At 34.3% G+C, this 20,492-nt stretch overlaps 1 protein-coding gene and 1 long non-coding RNA gene across 2 annotated transcripts; one reads left to right on the forward strand and one right to left on the reverse strand.

The window, feature by feature from the left end:
- The first annotated feature begins 851 nt into the window (after positions 1–851).
- Positions 852–5,504, forward strand: LOC145629478 (protein NOI4-like). The gene is made up of 3 exons (XM_081682086.1): positions 852–1,057; positions 4,077–4,259; positions 5,084–5,504. The coding sequence occupies exons 1-3, from the start codon at positions 1,052–1,054 to the stop codon at positions 5,126–5,128; spliced, it is 234 nt and encodes a 77-aa protein (XP_081538212.1). The 5' UTR covers positions 852–1,051; the 3' UTR covers positions 5,129–5,504.
- Positions 5,505–14,127: 8,623 nt separating this feature from the next.
- LOC145627473 (uncharacterized) lies at positions 14,128–17,361 on the reverse strand. The gene is made up of 2 exons (XR_014111397.1): positions 16,895–17,361; positions 14,128–14,558 (listed from the first exon to the last, which is right to left on the reverse strand). It is a non-coding gene; the product is annotated as an uncharacterized LOC145627473 (long non-coding RNA).
- Between the last annotated feature and the right edge of the window lie 3,131 nt (positions 17,362–20,492).

Consider the following 20,492-nt stretch of genomic DNA (forward strand, 5'->3'; position numbering starts at 1 on the left):
ATAATCAATAAATAATCAAAGATTACTAATCCATAGTTAAAAATCATTAATTAATAAGTTCAGTTTAGTTCAGTTCAACTCAGTTCAGTTCAGTTCAGCTGAGTTCAGTCAATCGAAACAGGCCCTTACTAGTACTTTACCAAAGTTTTTTAAACATGCACATAAGTGACATAACTATTACGGAGTACAATATTCCAATTCACATTAGACACTCCCAAAATCATGGTCCCCACCTTCAATTGAAACAAATAAATATTCCAACTAGTTGCATAAAAATAATTTTAATAAAATAAATAAATAAATAATGGTAATACTATGTACAACGGTACAAGTAAAAGACTACAAAGAAAAAGACGTTAATTCTCCTTTCAATCAACAAATAATTATTATCCAAGTACTGTAGTGTTTTATGTTTCGTACTCGTTAATACGCTAATCACTTAGGGAGTGTTCCACAAAATATATTTGTGAAATGTGAAGTTATTTCTTAGCTCTGTAGGAATAATCTATTAACTAAGGAGATAGATGATTTAAGTATGAGTATTCGATAAAATAATTGTTGATTAGTTATTACATATAAAAATATTTCTCAATTTAAATAAAAGTTACCTCCACTATCAAAAGCTCTGGGACCGAGAGGGAAGCTCTAACCACTTGAGCTGCTATCCCTCACTCTCACTATTGTTCGTAGCTACTCGTATGATAGTTAGTTGTTACAGTAGTTGTTAGCGGTGAAAATAAATAAACGGCGTTAAAAACAGCAAGCAAACGGCGTTGTAAGAGAGAGAGAATGAGCTCTGAAAAGTCCCCACGTTCACATGCCTATTTCTGGCTTTTCATACAAAAATTCTCTCTCCTCCCCATTTCACATTCACAAAACTTCGTCATCATCAAAACCCCATTTTCTCTCTCCTCTTTCTCTCTCTACTTCTTTCATCTTCTTTCTCCCCTTTTCTTTTACCCCCTTTTTTTTTTGTTTGTTCTTCATTTCATTCGAATCTCTCTCTTCTTTCTCTCTCTTCCCCCTGTTTCTTCCTTTCCTCTCTGTATTCATGACGGTAAGTCAAAATTCAATTATTTATTTTATTATTATTATTATTGAAATTTATCATTTTTTGTTGATTGTTGTTGTTGTTGTTGTTTGTAACCCTAGATTCATCGCAATTCAGCTTGATTTTTTGTGTTTTTCATGTTTTGTTTGATTTGATCTGGTTTTGTTATTGGGTTTAATTCTTCTGTTTTTCTGGGTTTTCTTGATTGATTTGATTTCTTGTTTGACTCTTCTTTTTTACAATTCATCTTCTTTAATTTCCCAATTGATTGATTTTTCTTTTTTTAATTGATATGTGTATTTAGCAGAATTATCATATTTAGCTTCCTGATTCAGTCTAGATGATTTTTGATTGTTATCATTTAAAAAATTTTAACCCTAGAAATCTCTTTAGAATAGGAGTTGATAGTTTTGAATTGGGATTTTTTTTTTTTGAATTTTTGGTTTTTTTTTTTTTTTTCCTTCTCATTTTATGGAAGTTTGATGGGTTGGGTTGGTTTTACACAATTTGAACAATTGTATTTTTTTTGGGAATTTTGTTTTCTCTTAGCTTTCAACTTGAAGTATTGTTTTTTTTTTGGGTATTTTGTTTTCTCTTAGCTTTCAATTGTGGTTTTATTGGAAATATCATTGTCTAGAAGTGATTAGAAGATGTTGACTTAAAACTTTTTGTGAAAGCTGTAAGGCACTGATATATTTTAGCTTAACTTGGCATTTTCAAGAATCCTTGTTTGAAAGCTAAGTCATTGCCAACCATGGATTTGTTTTGTTTTACTTGTGTTTTCGACATGTCATAAACATAAATATTTTTTCATGGCATGAGTTCGAAGGAGTGTAAGATTGACCTAGTTATCCAAAAGTATTTCAGCTGCCTGTAGCTGATTGATAACTTCATTGAGTGGATTTTAGGCCATTTATCATCCTACCTTGAGTGGTTATATAGATATTTCTGAATTCCGATGATCGAACACTTAAAGTGTGAGTTCTTGAGATTAAATTAAAGATAGGACTTCAAATTTTTTTTTTTTGGATAACTTTTTACTACAGCTTATTTAGAGTGTTCTGGTGATGGATATTTAGGAGTGGTGGATGATTTCATAGCCCATGATATACGAATGTGTGAGCATCTTGGTTTATTTTGGCACCCTTTGGGTCCATTTGATGAACGATGCTAGCTTGTGTCTTTTCTTATGCCGCGTTGCAGGGTTGGCTTATGGTTGATAAAGGGATAGTATGTAGTAGAGATTTGAGTATGCAGCTAGTCTGTGGAAGCGGAATTGTCAGCTGGCAGCTACCTTGCTGCTGTCATCCTAGCTGAGCTTAGCCTTAATACAACTTCTGCTTGCTTTTGCTTGGGCTGGCTTTATCATATGCTAAGTCAGAGTCTATGTGCAATTGCAGGCAATATCAGAAATGTTCTTAGACCCGGCAAAATGGATCCTTGCTTGTTGAGCACTGGTTTGAATCTAGTTTAGCACTTGCAGTTTATATAAAAGCATGAGCTGAGGTGAGGTGCTGAGGGTGATAGGCTCTCGGACATAATCCTTGAGGGCCTTAGAGGCGCCTTTTTATTTTTATTAAAATTACTGTTTGTAGGTTCCCTTTTTCTGAATCTTTATTGTTCCCATTTTCTACAAGCCATAGAATATGACGTGCTACTATTAAGCATCCAGTGATTTTATAGCTTCTTGTTAATATGTGTGGTTCTGGGTTGAATGCGTTTTTTCCCCTTTATTTAGTTTTTTAAAAGTATACATAGACCAATGATGGTTGTCCTGCATATAGTATACATTCACTATTCAACTGTTCAATAAGCTTTGCTGAGCTTCTGGATTAATCTTGCTTCTTATCTTAATTTTGGCTTTTCACCCACTCATGAGTTCACCTACTTTGTCGATCCTTAATCTCCACGCCCTTACCCATTTTACTATAAGCTATAAACATGTAATGGCTTGCTTCACTTTGTCTTCCTTTAATAGCTACCCCGGATATCAAGATGTCCCTCAACTAACTGAGGGCGCCTCATGCCTTTGAAACACTAAGTAGGAAAAAATCTAAGTAGAAATAGTTGCATATTATGTGTTTATCCTGTTTACTATTTTTTCAAATTTGGTGATGATTTGACTGAATTTGTACAATTAATCCGGATTAACTTTTTCTAATTTTCTTAGCTTAAGAATTGCATAATTGGAGGTTTAATTATGCTGTGACCAGCTTTCTTAATTTTGCTAGAGATTCAAGTCTCAACCTCTTTGAATTTTGGGAATATTGTCTTGTAGGCTTGCACACTGACAAGAAAAAGCCAATCGAAGCTATTTCAAGCGACGTGGGGTCAGAAATTTGTTACCTTTTGTTGCTGTTATGTCTTTTAGGGCCATAGAGTTTTGAAGTTATTTTCCAACTTCTTTCATTTCTTTCGTGCATTATGAAATTTTATTCTTGTTTTTGCCTTATTTTAAAATAATTTTTTTCCAGTGATCTTTTACTGTGTAAAATTTCTGTCAATGTGTGCACAGACCTATATTACTGATTTAGTGAGCTCCCTAATCTGATTTTGCTGACTTGGTATGGTGGTCTGTTTACGAGTAGCTGTGCTTGTACTTCCTTTGCAAAGTGTATCTACAATGTTGGTGAAAACAGAAATTTTATTTCTATGATAATAATTAGAACTTCTATATCCAGCTGCTGTTTTTATTGCTATAGCAAAATTTTCTCGTATTGTGATTTAGATCTGGGGATGAGATGTGGGATATCATATGCAAAGTTGAATTATGATTTTTAGTTGATGTCAATGTTGCATGGTAAGCTTTGAATAAAGATGTATGCAAATGCTTTTGACTTTTATTTGGGTAGTGAGGGAGGTTGGTAGGGTTTGTCCAGCAGGACTTGGAAATGAACTCTGGTGGTCAACATCCTGATCAGAGGATTATTTATGTTTTTCCCTCATTGGATATTTACTTTTCTCCGGTTCCTCATGGGAAGAATGCATCACACAAATTCTTGACCCTATTCTTGGCAATTGTCAGGACAAGGGAAGGCCACTGCCCAAATTTGGTGAATGGGATGTCAATGATCCAGCTTCAGCGGAGGGATTCACTGTGATTTTTAATAAAGCCAGGGATGAAAAGAAGACAGGTGGGAAACCTGAGTCCCCTGCGAAGAACCAGCCCACATCTAGGCCTGGAATGGAGCCCACCAAGTCTCAGCCTGTAAGTTTTCTTTTCCTCTTTCTGATTTGACCACTGTCGCATCTGCATCATTTTGGCTGTCTTTAATTGCTTGTTTGAGAGAGCACATTACGTACGTGTTCCTTCTCATTTTCTAGTCAGTAGCTAACTTGGTTGTTGGCCTTGTGGCCAATTCATTTGGAGGTTTTTTGAGACACAGAAAATGCTACATGCCTGTTGCTTTACTAATCTGTCATATCCTTTGTTTTCTGCTTTTTGGGTGTCATCTTTTGTTTTTCATGGTTGAAATGGTGAATGGCTGATAGAAGTATGTGTACAAGATCTATAGTAACTTGTGCATTCTATTGCAACCCATCTGTTTGTTTGACTCCCAGTAAAATATTAGAATATTTGCTGATTAATCATATACTCCCTCTGTTTCAATGGAGAAAGTAGGGTTGGTGGGTATGGGTAGATGATTAAATAAGCAAACACAGAGATTTTAATTAGCTTTGAGATATTGTTGAGTTTTAACTAGCTTTGAGGTAGTATATTAGGTATTTAGGTAAAACTTTGTCATGATCATAGGAAAATAGCTTTTTGAGGATTGATATCTTTCTTTTCTATGACATTTCCATTTTGAAAGCTGAAATCTACGACTGCCATTTGCCATAGAGACTAGAGAGCATATGCTATCATGTACAAATGGCATTGTTTCAATACTTTAAGAATTATGTCAACTGTTTAACCATACTTTATTGACAAGAAAAAATTGAGGTCGCCTCAATTCAGATGATTAAACCTGGACTTAGAAACTAATTTGATTTCATGTCCGACTTATTTCTTGAATTTCTTGGACTCTGCAGAAAAAATGGCTATGCTGTGTACAAGCCCCAGATGTTCATTCTTAAGGAGAGTCTCTTCTCGATAGACTTGATATGGAAAGGGATATTTGGCTGAGATCCCACTCCAACACGTTTCTCCCAAAAGAACAAAAAATGTAAGAGTTGTGATAGGGTGCTTCAAAACCTGGAACAACACAATTTTTTTTCTTTTCTCTTGTGCTGTTGGAATGAGTTGGTGTGGGAAGGAAACATGGAAAGAAGACTCTTATATTGTATTTATATGTACTGAATTGTGTGGGTCATTATTAAGAAAACCAAAAGTTTTCCTTTCTTACTATCCATTTCTTGTGCTTTTGAGTTGTAAAGCTTTTTCATTTGTGATATAACTTTTGGTTTTTGTATCCATTAAGTTATAATGGAGTGGTTGTGGTTTACTTGGTGATTTTGCTTCATGTTTGCCTTTGATATGTTACTTGGTCACTATTGACATTGAAGTAAAGCACTACCTCTCCGTATTGAATTATTTGCATAGTTGCACAGTTTCTAGAAAAAAAAAATCATAAAAGATCATTAGCAAAAAGAAGAATAGGTGATTAAGGGTAAGAGAGAAAATGGGATCATTAAATTAAGTCACTCACCCTAATAAGAGTATACTGTCAAGAGACAGAACCTTATACTTCCTTACAAAATCCACATCAACACTATGTCTTACAAGGTGATCAACACCAAGCATACTCTCATAATATCATAGCTTAATTCATTCATTTACCTAGTCTACAGTCTAAACGTGATGAATATTGTGTAATTGCAAGTATTAAAAAATCGAGGAAATATTTTACAAAAAAATTTAACTCTTTCTCTAAATTATCGATAATCAGGATTGAAGAATAAAAACACAAATAAAAATTAGAACAATCGGAAGTCAAATTATTTAAAGTAAATTAGGCAAGATGGGATTACATATTACTAATTACTAATTACTAAAGTGTATTTTTTTTCTATATTTTTATCAGCTTTATCAATGTAGTCAGAATTGAATCCATTTTTTTTTTTTAAATTTCCTCGATTCTTCAATGATGTAGATTTGTTCTGTTTCTTATGGATTTCATCTGTGATTCATAGAAATTAAATATATTAGTATGATTCAAAAAATACTGATAAATTTGTGATGATGTTGAAGTTTATGGTTACCCTTTTGATGAATATGGGCTGATTGGAAATTTTGATAGGTTTTTTGGATTTCTTAAAAAAGGCATGATTTTTATGTTTTAAAAAGTTCTTTTCCAATAATTGAATGCTTTATATTTTTATGACATTTAGAATCCAAAATTTAAGGGTTCGTTTGGCATTGTTGTGGTTTTCTGTTTTTTGGTTTTTTGTTTTCTAAAAGTATATGATATGAATCTCATAATTAATCAAAAATTATATAAACTTATTAAAATTATAATAATTTTGAAAACTGACAACAGAAAAGTGGAAACACCTTTTTCTTGTTTCCTGTTTTTGGTTTTTGGTTTTCAAAAAAATAGGAAACTAAAAACCAAAACAAATGCCAAACAAGCCCTAAATAATCTGAATAGAGAAATTGTTGAATTCGATTGGTTACAACCTTACAGGCATTCTTCAAAGAGAAAAAGCTCCTGACATTAGAAATTAGAAATATATTGATGGCTTATATTGATGGCTGGTTGATACTTGTTTAGTGCAACTTTTTCTCTGAAATTTTAAGAGTTTTCCCAGTCACTGCGCAATATAAAATTCCTTGTTAGTTGGCGATGATATGTAGTTATTGTGATCATTTGAACAAGTAGAATTTTAATCTGCATATTACAGTCAATCAATACTGGCTAATATATATTCCAAAACCACAAATCTATACTCTGCATCTCTAAATCTAGTACCCATTTTTATGTGGTTTTTTTTATTTCTTTAGCTGATTTTGATGCTTCTGGCAATACTATGGACATTGAGAAGCTCTATGAATATGGTGAGCATCTTATTGATGCCAAAGACAAGTCTCAGGTTGCTCACCATTTTCTCTCTTTTCATTTTTAAGCGCACACTATATATATATATATATATATATATATATATATATATATATATATATATATATATATATATATACACGAATTGCTTTGATAAACAGAACTGTCACGAAATGATTTTCCGTAGTTTTCATTAGAGTATAGTCGAAGTGGTAGCAGCGGCCGTAGGGAAGGGTCGCGGGATATCCCTGCGGCTTGGCAAATTTGTCTGGCTTGTAGCAGTGCCCGCGGGATAGGGCCGCAGGCTGTTCCCGTGGCCTGGCGAATGGTGCGGCAGTGAAAGCGACGAAGCTGCAGTAGTAGAAGAAAGAGAGACAGCAGGCAAAGAAGCGGCAGCAACACACTTCGGGGAAGCAATAGACGAAGATGACAATCGGCCTTTATTCCCATATTTTTCCAGCCACCAATCGGGTAGCCCGTGGACAAGAAAGCAACCACCATAGTCATGACCCGATCGATTGCAGTGGGTACACCATAATTGTGACTTAGCATTCACCATTGTTGATAAAGAATTGTAGAGTAGAAATTCAGTATGGTAGAGTAGCAATTTAGCAATAGGAAGTCAGAGTAAAATTGCAGAAGTTTAGAGTTGAATTGGTAGAAATTTCAGAAAACAGGGTCGCGATTTCAAACTAAAAAAAATAAATAATTCAGCAATTTAGAGGAGAAATTCGGGTTTAGCAATTTAGAATAGGAATTTAGAGTAGAAATTCAGATTAAAAAATTCAGAAAATTAGGGATTAGAATTGGATTGGCTCTGATACCATGTCACGAAATGATTTTCCGTAGTTTTCATTAGAGTATAGCAAGCGTATATATACAACCTAGCAAATAGATTAGGGCTCATGAGATAGGCCCGATAACTATACACTATACACAATAATAGGCCCTAACAAGAACATATATAGAACTGGTAGACAATATCTATATATGCTGATACATGTACTCTAGTTAATGGTGACTCTATTCAATTCATTGGATGTTGAGGGTAGGAAATAAATAATAGGGTATAACAGAAGCGCTGTTATAGGAAGGAGATATGTGGGATTGATTGATGCTAAGAGGTAAAAGGCACATGCAAGACTAGTGTGAGTGTAGAAAGCAGTTGATTTGTTAATTAGATGGGAATCGGAAAGAATATATACAGGGGAAGTGTTTGTAAAATGTAAAATAGCAGACTAGGGTGAGACTGAACTTGTTGGAAAACTAATGCTTCCATTAACACTCATCTGTTTGGAATACTAAACAATTTTTGTATGGCCATAACAATAGATGATGTGTTTAGTTGGTTTAAAGTCTACATATCAAGTTTAAGGATAATGAAGCTTGAACTGTTTGATATTAGGATCTATTATACTGCCACAGCCTTGTAGTTCTTGTAAAATTAATAAATTCTGAAATTCAATTCTATAAATTGTGAAATTTAATTCTATATTACTATACATGAATAAATACAATTGAAGGCTCAAGTGATTTCCCACCATCTATTACGATCTTGCTCGTTGCTGGAAACAACAGACTGGAGTCAACTGATACCCTATCAGTCAAATCGTAACAAAATTCCAGTTCTTTTACGAAGAAACCATGTTGACCGTTCTTTGATTTCTTTGAAAAGATTCTCAATATTGGAATAAATCCGTAGACTTCATGTAGTCTTCTAAGCAGCTCAGCTCCCAAAATAGTGTACCAAGTATTGCCTAAGTCATCTCCTCATCACTGATTTTGTAGCAATTATCATAAATTGCCGACTTAACTCCCAAATCCAACTCATCTTCTGGTAAATGGAAAGTCCGATAGCGAGATCTAGGAATCTACGGGTGCAGACGCAACCCGTGAATTGACATGTAATTAACGTTTCAATAGTTTTGCCAAAATTGGTATGCAGCATGAATCTTGTTGTGCTTAAGGATACATCCTTTAGCAATATGATCTGCAGCATTTTCATGTCACATAAACATGATAATCGGATATTAGTGTTATTAAAAAGATTAAATTTCATGTCTCACATCTAAAGTAATGCTAACAATACTCCTTATTAAAAAAAACATGACAAATATCATGTCAAATTTGTTGTTAGTATTATGTTATTGATGCCTTTTGAGAATATAATTATCATTTTATAATTATTTATCCTTAGTGGCTAAGCTTTTAGACGTACGACCTATAGAACAGATTCTATAACTATGGTTGTAAATAGCTAAATAATATAAAGACTTTTAAATATGAGGATATATATTACGAAGGACATTCGGGATATCGTCTGAGGTTGGTACTAGTAATTATATGTGTCAGTGATGTGCAATATAATATATACATAATTTCATGTAATTTGTTAATTTATAAATAATTTTAATATAATTTATTTGATTTTGATTTAATTTGAACCCCTGATGAATCGTATTTATATAGGTTTTCTAGGCATGTTCATGCTAGTTTTATAGCTTTTTCTTAGTCTTCTTGGTCGTTTAGGGTCGTGTATGCATAAATTACCATATGTCGCTTTTATTACGTTCCGTTTGTGATTTTCTTAGTGCAGGTGATTTAATAGTCATTTGGACGCTTTAATTTCAAAGTATTTGGAGATGGTTCAAATGATATTCAAATGGAAATCGATGGATCGAGTACATTAATAGAGGGATTTATGCTCGTGGATGTTGCTTCAAGCTAGGGGTAAGACAATAAGACATGAACAAAGTGAAGCAAATCATCACATGTTTAAAGGTTATAGTAAAATGGGTTAGGACGTATAGGTTAAGGATAGAGAAGCATTAGACATGAGAGTCCATTGGAAAGAGGACATGAGAGTCCATTGGGCCACTGTCACTCAAATCAAAGCAGAATTTGATTTCTTTCAAAAAGAAACCATGTCGATGCTTCTTCTGGAAAACGATCAGAGTTGGTGTGAAATCACTACAAGAAAATAACCTTTTCGTAGCGATTATTTTAACCTTTAGTATCGATTGTAATTGCAACAATAAGCTTTCCCAACGAATGGTCATTCGATACAATATCCCCCATTGCCTTAGCCTTTAGTAGTGGTTTTCAATATCGCTGGGGTTGGCCTCAATAATCGATACGAAAAACTACATCCAATCGTGGTTATTATTGTAGCGATTACAATCGCTATAAATGTTTAACTCATTTTCTATAAAAAAATAATAAAAAAAAACATGCGTATGATCTTTACAAGATTCGAACATGCAACCTCAAACTCTTATATTTAATGTTTCACCAATAAGCTATGACATATTTTATGTATTCTTTGTCAAACAATATTTATATATCTAGTGTTAAAAAGGCTTTTCGTATCGATTTTTAGGATTTAGTGGCGATTGTAAATGTTACGAATTCTCAAAATTATATCAATGTGTAAAAATAGTGTTGATATGTATTATTATGTTTTCCGTATCGATTTTATATGGGAAAACCATGGCGATTATAAAAATGATAAGACATCCTTAATTATTTCACAAACATACTTGCATATTGTAGCGAATGTACAATCGCTACGAAAAGACATTTTTCTTATAGTGAATTGTCTAAAGATTAGGTAAAAGCATACTTATCTCCATCAATCAGGACATTAGTAATTGATGCTGGCGACACTGAGTTGTTGTTGTCACTTGGTCGAATATCACCAACTCATGATTTTTGTGGACGACCGCTACCACGATGTTGGGATGACATATAGTTTTTAAATGGATGTAGATATAGCTTGATGATGGGAATGTGTTTGAATGTGTTTGGAAAGGAACTTTTGTAGGGTTGATATTTCAATCTAGTTGTAGCCCCACGGTGGGCACCAAATTGTTTATGCTAAATTTTGTCAAGTAGGATTTGATGTGGGATACGGGCTACGGATCAACTAAATTAAAATAAGGAATGTTGGATGCGGAAAATAAATGACGGAAAAATAAAGAAAGAGAGGGGAGACATGATATGGTGACGCGGAAAACCCCAATGAAGGTGGGTAAAAACCGCGGGTGGCAATGAGGCCACCAATTAGGGCTGGCAAATGGATCAGGTCAGGTCGGGTTCGTGTTCGGGTCAGTTTAATTTCGGGTCGAATACCCCTAACCTGAACCTGATCCATTTAACTTTTCGGGTCAAAAAGCTCAACCCTAACCTGATTTTTTCGGGTTCGGGTCAACCCGAATCTGACCTGATTTTTTTAGATCATTTTTTTTTCCGATTCTGAATCTACTTAAAATTTCAGATCTAATATTTCCCATTTCATTTTAAATATTAAATCTTAATTTTATAAAGAAAATCATTGATAAATAATCAAATTGATACCAAACAAATTAAAAGTGTAGATCATAAATAGTCTTGGATGATAAAATACCAAATTAAATTACATTACATAAGATCTAAAATTAAAAAAACATAAACATGTCTCCAATTTCAATGATTTGCGGAGAGGTTGATGCTTGCTGTTGCTAGATCGATCGAGCGGCAACGATGAGGTGAGGCCGATGAAGCAAAGAAAGAGTGATGCGATGGTGGTGGAAAAACGCCGAGGGATTAACACAACTACTGCCATTAAAAATTACACAACCATCATTTAACACAAACAATTATTTAACACAAACATGTAAAACAAAATTTAACAAAAGAAATCAGCAACAACAAATCTACAACCAAATAACAATTCAACATAAATTAACAACCGTAATTAGCATGTAAAATTGTATTCTAACATGAACAAACTGTATTTTCAGAAAACTAATACATAAAAATAAATAAAAAAAAAAAACCTTGAATTGATGAAGGAGAGGTTGAGATGACGTGAGGAAGTGTAGATTGATGAAAATAATTCAAGGATTAAATCGAAAATAAGGGTTTGAAAAAGGTTGGAGAGGGTTTTATGGAATGAAAAGAGAGAAAATTTAAGAGAGAGAATGGAGGAGAACTGAGAACGACTGAGTGAAAGTGAGAAAGAATAGAGGAGTTTAGGGTTTTTGATGTTATAAGGTGGGCTCATTTCGAATTTGGGCTGGGCTTATGATTTATGTAGGCTTTTTTTTTATTATTTTTTTTTGGGTTATGTGGGTCAATTTCGGGTTGGGATTTTCAACCTTAACCTAACCCATTTAAATTTCAGGTCGGGTTCATGTCAACCCATTTAAGTTTTTGGGTCAAAAACCTCAACCCTAACCCGCTATTTTTTCAGGTCGGGTTCGGGTCGGGTCAGCTTTTGCCAGCCCTACCACCAATCCACTATAATATGGGCATGAAGCCAAACATTACAGTTACAATGTATACGATAATTATAGAAATATACAAAGCTAATTACAAGTAAATAAGAAGTATGGACTTTGTACGTAGTATGGAAGGGTGTATATGGCGTAATAAGCTAAGTAGTATTGTGGAAATACATTGCAGTAGTGGTCTTTTAGGAGAGTGGTATTAGGATTAAAATATAGTAGTTGAGCAATGGCACTTTTAGTGGAAGGTACATGTGGATGGAAGTTGGAGAAATTGCATGGGAATAAAGGAGTAGTATGTTTAGGAGGAGGTTATGTACGTGGGATATGTCGATCTCTTAACAAGAGGAGGTTTTTCCCTATTTATAGAACTTCAAGCAGTAGCTAATAGACGGTTGGAGAAGGATGAGGATGCCCTCCATAAAAATAGGAGATAGTGGTTATTCACTCTTTACTTGGTCTTCCGGTGAATGTAGACGACTTGGAGTACACATACGTGTAACAACTTCAATGGACTTGTTCTTAGTGGTAAATATTTTCTCCATAACTTTAGAGAGCATCCATAACCATCTTGACTCGGTGTTGTATATCTTGGTCTTGAATGTCAACGTCGGTCAACAGTTGTACAAAATGTCCCATAACAAGTATCATACTCATTCTGTAAAAATTCCAATATAAAAAAAAAATAATAAAGATTAACACCATTTTAGATGAACCTGAAGATCTGTAGAAGTTAAGAAATCGACGCCAACACAATATAAAGTTCAAAAACAGAGGATGACCTAGTTAAACCTAGCTAGAAAAATAAATTTCAAATAATCAATCAAAAGCATTAATCGATGAATAAAAGCTAAAATTGAAGGCTCAACGAAGTTGCAGAGATAATGTTAGAGAAAAATGTTACCATATCTATTCAAGTGGAGCTTTTCGAGCAAGCAGTTGATGAGAGTGGAAAATTGTTGCTAAATCCAGTTTTAGTTCATCATAAGAGAGAAGAAGATAAAGATGGAGGAGGTGACCAGCTTTAGAGGAGCTTAATCGGAGCTTTAATGGCGGAAAGAAGAGAGAGAAATTGGAGAGAGAAAAGAAGGAATGTGTGTCAGAATAGTACGTAGCAGAATCCCCGCCAAGAGGCCAACGGTGGAAATTTGAGTGGGAGTGGTTTTTATTTTCACTTTTTTCAGTGTTAGCAAATGCATTTGCATATGGTTTATACTTTGCAGCTTCATTTTTGTGTAACTTGTTTATATCAAAATCAATAAAATATGCAAGTACGATTGTACGAAGTACGATGATACAAATACCGTTAATTTCTAATACAATTAAAGATTGTACGAAGTATGGTGATATAAAGACCGTTAATTTCTAATACAAATTATACGTGTATCAGAGTTGGTTTGTTTGCTAGCAAATGTATAATATGAGGTTCTTAAAGTAAAATGAGATTTCTATACGCATTGTATAGCTTAAATGAATAACTTCCTATGTGAATTGTGTAGCTTAAATGAATAGCTTCGTATGTGGTTGGTTGGTTGCGCTTCATGTTGTGCTCCTAGTCAAATATATTGACTATTATTATAGATATTGTTAATCTGTTATACTGTACCACATTACCCATCTACCAGGAATTCTAGTTGGTGCAAGTTTGCAACATTGCAAGTAAAAAATGTTTATCTTTTAATATGTTATACTATACCACATTACCCTTCTAACTTTTAGGAGAATTATGATTTGCAGTAATATTTATGATTTACGATTTTCTAATAAAGATAAAAATAAAAAAATGTCATTCGTGAAATATTTTGAGAAATTAAATTAAAATACGGAGTAGTATCCGTACTTGCTAATAAAATTGGTCTACAATTAATATGTGACAAAAGCCTTAGAAAAAACCCCAAATTAAAAAAATAATACTTTGTAGTCCATTCTACTTGCTAACTAAATTGGTCTAGAATTGAATTGTAACACTACACAATAATTAACCTTAGGAAAAAAAAGCCTATTTATAAAGCTTTACAATATTTATACTACTACTAAAGCTATGCAAATAGGGGAGGTTCTGAGGCCTTAATTGCTATTTGTACAATTTACTACTAGTGTTATTGTCTTCTTCTAAAATTACTACAGTAAAAGGTTAATAAGCCAAAGATGTTTGACTGCAACTTTCAAGTATCCCCTTACTTGGCCATGTAGTGGGAAAGTGCTGCTGTTGCCCTGCTGCCTTTGTATTCTGCAGTTTTGCTGTAGTAAAAACTTAGGATGATTGTGTTGAGGATAAACACACCTCTTGCGGAATAATCAAACGACCAAACAAACAAACCACAAGCACACACAAGCTACTAGTTTGTTCAAAGGTCACACTTAAACCAAGCTATATGATATATCTCCAAGATCAACACACAACCAGCAATATTAACACACCAAAGGCAGAAATATATGGCAAATAATGAGCATAATTGTAGACACCCATTTGTGTCTCCCCAAAACCAAACCTGGTGATGAGTACCTTTCACGTTGAATCATAATCAAATGAAACGAAAGTGTGGAAAGGTCTAGTGTTGCGGAAAGTTTTATTTCTTTTCTCTTCTCCCTGTTTTGGAAAACTTTATTTTAAGAAAACAGCCAATCCAGTTTGTTTGGTCCATGATATGGGTCCAATAGTGGTGTAGTTGGATGAGGCTTGCAAAGACCTTTCCGACGATATATTATAAGCCCAATTCCGATGAATATTGGGGAAATTATGGCCAATTTACTAAACTGGGCCCGGTTTGAGCTTTATGTACGGCCCAATGATCTAGGGGAGGGCCTAATATGATTTATCATTCCTAATGCAATTAGAAATGGTTTTGGTCTTCTAGAATCTTCTAGAAGGTTCTTTTCATTCCTAATTCAATTAGCATTGATAAGTTGACTTTGTTGACTTTTCAAAGTTTTAATCAAGATCAAATAGCATTTTCAAAGGAATTATATTATTTTATCTTCCAGTACGGGAAATTTATCAGATTTTCGAAAACGCGTTGAAATCCAGTTTGGCGTCCAACCCCAGGCCTTGGCGCCAGGCGCTAGCCACTGGTGCCTGGCGCCAGCTAGCCAGGGTTGGCGCCAATCCTGTTTTGCGATCTTCAGACTCTGTTTTGTTAAATTATCTTTTTTGGCTGATTTTCTCTATAAATATCGTATCAAAAACTCCGTATTCATGGATCATCTACATCTACCAATTCACCAATTCTCTCATTCTCAAGTATTCTTTTCTTCAATTCTTTCTTGCTTTTTCATACAAAATTTCGCATTCACAAGATCTGGAAACACCTAGCCATATTCGAAGTTGCCTTCGCCCTAGACGTGAAAGGTTTTAATTTCTGAGGGTTTGGTCTCAAATCTCTCTTTCAATTATTTAATTTAATTGTTTTGATTATTATTTTCCTTGAAGTTACTAACGTGTGTATTTTGTTATTAGAAAGAGGTACGAAGCATCAAAGTAAGTACTTTAATTGATTAATTGATTTATGATGTAGATATCATGTTTAGATTGTTATTATGATTCCTAGTATCATATCTAGGGTAATTTTAATATTAAATATGATTGTTATGATGCTTCCTATGTTCTTCCTAATATTTATGATTGTTAGTATCATGTTAGGGTTAAAGATTTGATTTTTATTGTTTAGTGACATGATAGGGTTTGTTATTAATCTTGTTAGTATCATGCCTAGGATCTTGCTATTATTATTATGCTTTAACATGATCTATGATTATTTTTATAATTGTTTTGATTATGATTATAATTTTATTATTGTTATAATTATTATATTGATTATTTATTCTTTGTTGCTTGATACATTATTTATTATTTATTGCTTGATCACCTTTATTGCATGTTTAAAGGGAATTTGTACTTGTAATCACGCTTAATAAGATAATTAATAATCTTGTTTAGGATTAATGTGATTATAATTCAAGTGATCGCCAATAATAGTTTGTTTGTGCATTAAATTCAACCAACATAGATTAAACAGGTTTAGGGTTAAACCTATTGATTGCATGTTAATAAAAAAGCGCACATGAATACGATCAGAATAAAGTAGAGGCCTATTATTAGGGCAGGTTCAATCTCTTTTAGGTTGGATTTGTACCTTCATCCCCGAACCCTTATTTGATTCTAGACCTTATGAAGTTGACGATCTCTTGGATCGTTAAGGGGTGTAACCTTCACCCTGTGAACGGTTTACAAGTTCCTAAAACTTGTTGGCGACTCTTTTGCTCTATCTTCTTCCCGTTTGGACGCCACCGTACTTTAGTGTATGATCACAGTGGGGTTCAAGGTAGTGGGATTTTAAAGGCTTGAAATTATTCCCTACAATAATCAACCAAGCAAGGACACACGATCTTTACGTGGAAAACCTCTTCGATGTGAAGAGTAAAAACTACGGGACTTTAGGAGTCCACCCAAATTGTTCTTATTATGATCAAAGGAATGTTACACAAACACAATTCCAAGTCTAAAAGATGGGTACTCAATTACCCAACAACAACAATCATAAGAACAAAACAATTGAGGAAGAAATTGAGAGATATACCAGAAAATGGAGCTTCTGTCCTGAGGCCTTATCTCACGAACCAGAGCATAAAATGACAATCCAGCCGTTGAAAATAAAGCCCTAGATGTCCCGGACAAGCTGTCAAAATTTGAGCTAAATCGAACCACGGATGAGCTTTGATCGGGGCTGATTTCTGAGGCTGCGCAGTGAAAACCGTGAGCTAGGCTACTCTTGTGAACTCTCTGTATTTTTTTTTCACACTCTCAACTAATTTGCTTCCCTCATTTTACTCCTTATGCTGGCAGCAAGTGATTAAGTCCCCAAAGACTTTGTTGTCCCAAAGGCTTCTACCGTAAGACACCCACAAAGTCAAGAAAGGAAGCTTCTCTTAGAAGACTTCACATATGGACCTTAACTACACTACTTGCCCTAAAACTAACACAACATCAAATGGGCTTTCTCCACATAGGAAGGGACCCATAGCCCAACAGATTGGTGGTTGGTTTATTCCATAATAATAACAAATTCTACATATCGGAGGTACAAAAAAAAACGTGTTCATTAATTTTATTTTTTTGAAAAGCAACGTGTTCATTAATTTAGTTTAATTTACATTACTTAACATTAATAATTAAACAATTCCTTCTCTCCCCTGCATACTACTGCCTGCCACCACCATCATCATTGCCCACCGCACCGGACCACGACCTCCCAACACCAAGTAGACCTTCGACATAAGCCAATCAAAATTAAGGCCACCATTACAACACCATCTTCTTCATTTAGGTTTATCGATTGTCGCCGCCATTACCATCGTTGGGTGGTGGGGTTTTGGTGGGGTGGGCGCGGTGCGCCGGGGGTGCATGGGTAGCTCGCTGGGACAATCTGCGGTGGTGTGGGTAGTCTAGTGGCCTGGTGGGTGGTTTGTGGGATGAATTAGTTAATTTTGTACCATGTTCACTTTATTAATTTTTTTTTTAATTTTGTTTTTTTGGTTTTATTTTAATTTTTTGTATTTAGGATTTTTTTTAAGTTGGAAAATTTAACAACATACGGAGGACAAATATACTAATTTTTTCGTCTAGATCGTATCAATTAAATTTGGAATTTTAAGTAGTATTGTTATATCTACACTATCGCAAATTTATACAATGATAATTGATAAGGGTTTTTAAGGTATTGTTCAGTGTTTTTTTCATACCTATTAATTGTATATTCTCTGTTAATGTCAACTTTTTGAATATTTTTTTGAGTTTAATGTGTATAATAGATCAAATTTAAACATAGTTATGTGATATATAATGGTAGACAAAGCTATTTTTTTTTTTATTTATTTATTTATTTATTTTTTTGGAACTTTGGAACAATTTTTTGATTTTTTTTTTTGGCCTATTTTTTTTTTTTTTTTTAAAATGCTAATGCTTGCACCTTTGAACAAAGTAGAGTCTCTAGAGAATTGTTGCAACTATATTATGTTGAATGTTATTTTCCAAATTAATGGGATATCTTTTTTTGGTGCAAAAGTGGGGGAGAACCGGAGAACCCCTAGCTAACAAAAGAAAAACACACTAACAAAAATTAAAACAAAGAAAATAAAACAAACAAAACATAAAACTAAAGCACACCTTACAAAAAACAAGCTAGCTACCCTCTCATCATTGGATATCTTAAACTATGGCATTAGAATCCCCCCCCCCCCAAAAAAAAAGGAAAAAAAACTAAAATTTTTTAAAAAATCAAAAAATACCCATAAAGTGAACCAAACTAGTTCAAAGAAAAATAAGAAATAAATAATTTTCTTCCAACTTAAAAAGTTAGCTAGTTTTGGACTTAATATTGATAAGTAGCCTCCCGTAACAAAAAAAAAATATTGATAAGTAGCCGTTTTAGTAAATAGTTTTGTAAAAGTAGCCATTTTGGTAAAAGATCCTTTTTTTTTCTTGGAAATATACACACCTCTTTGTTGCACATAATGTGTAACAGAGAAAGTACATACTACCTCCGTTAAGTTTTATTTGCAACTTTTATTATTTTCGGATACTTAGTATTATTTGCAACTTTTCCAAATATTTCCATTTATAGTAAGTAATTTTAGTGAAAATGTCAATATTGTCCTTACTTAATAGATTAAACACTCACTTAGACAATTAGCTAAAACACATTATCATGCTAATCTAATTTCATTAATTTAATAACTCTCACCAAAAATTAAATCATTCTCCCACCTACCACATTAAATGGCCTAGATTATATCATCAATTCATCAGATCTAATGAATTGAAACCCTAGTTCTTGAAGTTTCTTCATCTTCCTCATTTGGGTGTTTCTCTCTCCTCTTTGAATCGACATCTCCTTTCTCTTTTCTCTTCTTCATTCTCTTTCTTCTCTCTCATCTGCTCTCTACCCCCTACAAAACAAAGTCCATTGAGAATGGATTTAACCTCACTACACGAAGCTCTATCCGCGACTGATGATGAAATCGAAAAGGGTTTCATAGATGCTCTGATCGAAGCTTTTGAACAACGGGCGTCGTGGCCTAATTTGTTCTTTATGTCGGGCAAAGGTGGCGAAATTTTCAGCCAACAAACCTTCGATGTGATTGGTAAATAGCTTAGATCTATTGAAGATGAGGAAGCCGCCCAAAAATTAAGTACTGTCAGCACGAATGTTGGGGAAGGGGAAGTGAAAACCAAACATATTGGGGAAGGGGAAGTAAAATGCAAACCTGTTGGGGAAGGGGAAGTAAGATATGACTCTGAGGGTGGTGGATGGTTCGACACAATCCAGATGTGTTTCTGAGATGGGTGGAAAGTTAAGGTCGGGTCGTGGAAAAAAACCCAAAACGCAGCTTCGTACCAAACCTAACTACTATCCTAAGATGATACCCAGGGTCTCTGCGGGCAAGGATGAGAAGAATGTATGGGTTTGGTGCTAAGATCACACCAATTTACGATGATGATGACAAACATGAGTCCCCCCCCCCCCCTATTGTTGGTGAATCTGATGCTGAATCTGCAAGTAAACGACTGAAATTTGGCCTTCCCACTGATTGACCTGTTCAAGGTAACAATTTTTTATCCCTAATGTATATGATACCTCAAAATTTCCTCAAAAAGCGTGGATTGTAGCCTTCAATTTTGTAACTCTTTGACATTTTTTCGCCCGAAAATTAAAATTGCCGAGATGTTTACCATGGTCCCTAATACCCTCCAAGAGTCCAATAGGGTCGGTGGAACCATCCAATATGCTCTTAAACGGTCATTTTCCCGTTCAGTACTTGTATTGATTTCGTAAACTCAAGCCTACAACAGACGTTTATGACAACATATAATGATCATATATGGTTTCAAACGGCATTATATGACCCCAAGATGTATCCCCTAGGATCTCAAGGCTTTTCTTCATCGAGCCCCGAAACCACAAAATTTCCTCAAAAACGTGGATTATAGCCTTTAATTTTGTAATTTTAGAACTTTTTCGCTCGGAAATAAAAATTGCCAAAATTTTTACCATGGTCCCTAATACCCTCTGGGAGTCCAATTGAGTCGGTGGAACCATCCAATATGCCCTTAAACGGTCATTTTATTCGTTTACTACTTGTAGTGATTTCGTAAACTCAAGCCTACCACGGACGTTT

The sequence above is a fragment of the Chenopodium album genome, chromosome 4, assembly GCF_948465745.1.
Source record: "Chenopodium album chromosome 4, dcCheAlbu1.1, whole genome shotgun sequence".
In the NCBI taxonomy this organism is placed as follows: Eukaryota; Viridiplantae; Streptophyta; class Magnoliopsida; order Caryophyllales; family Amaranthaceae; genus Chenopodium; species Chenopodium album.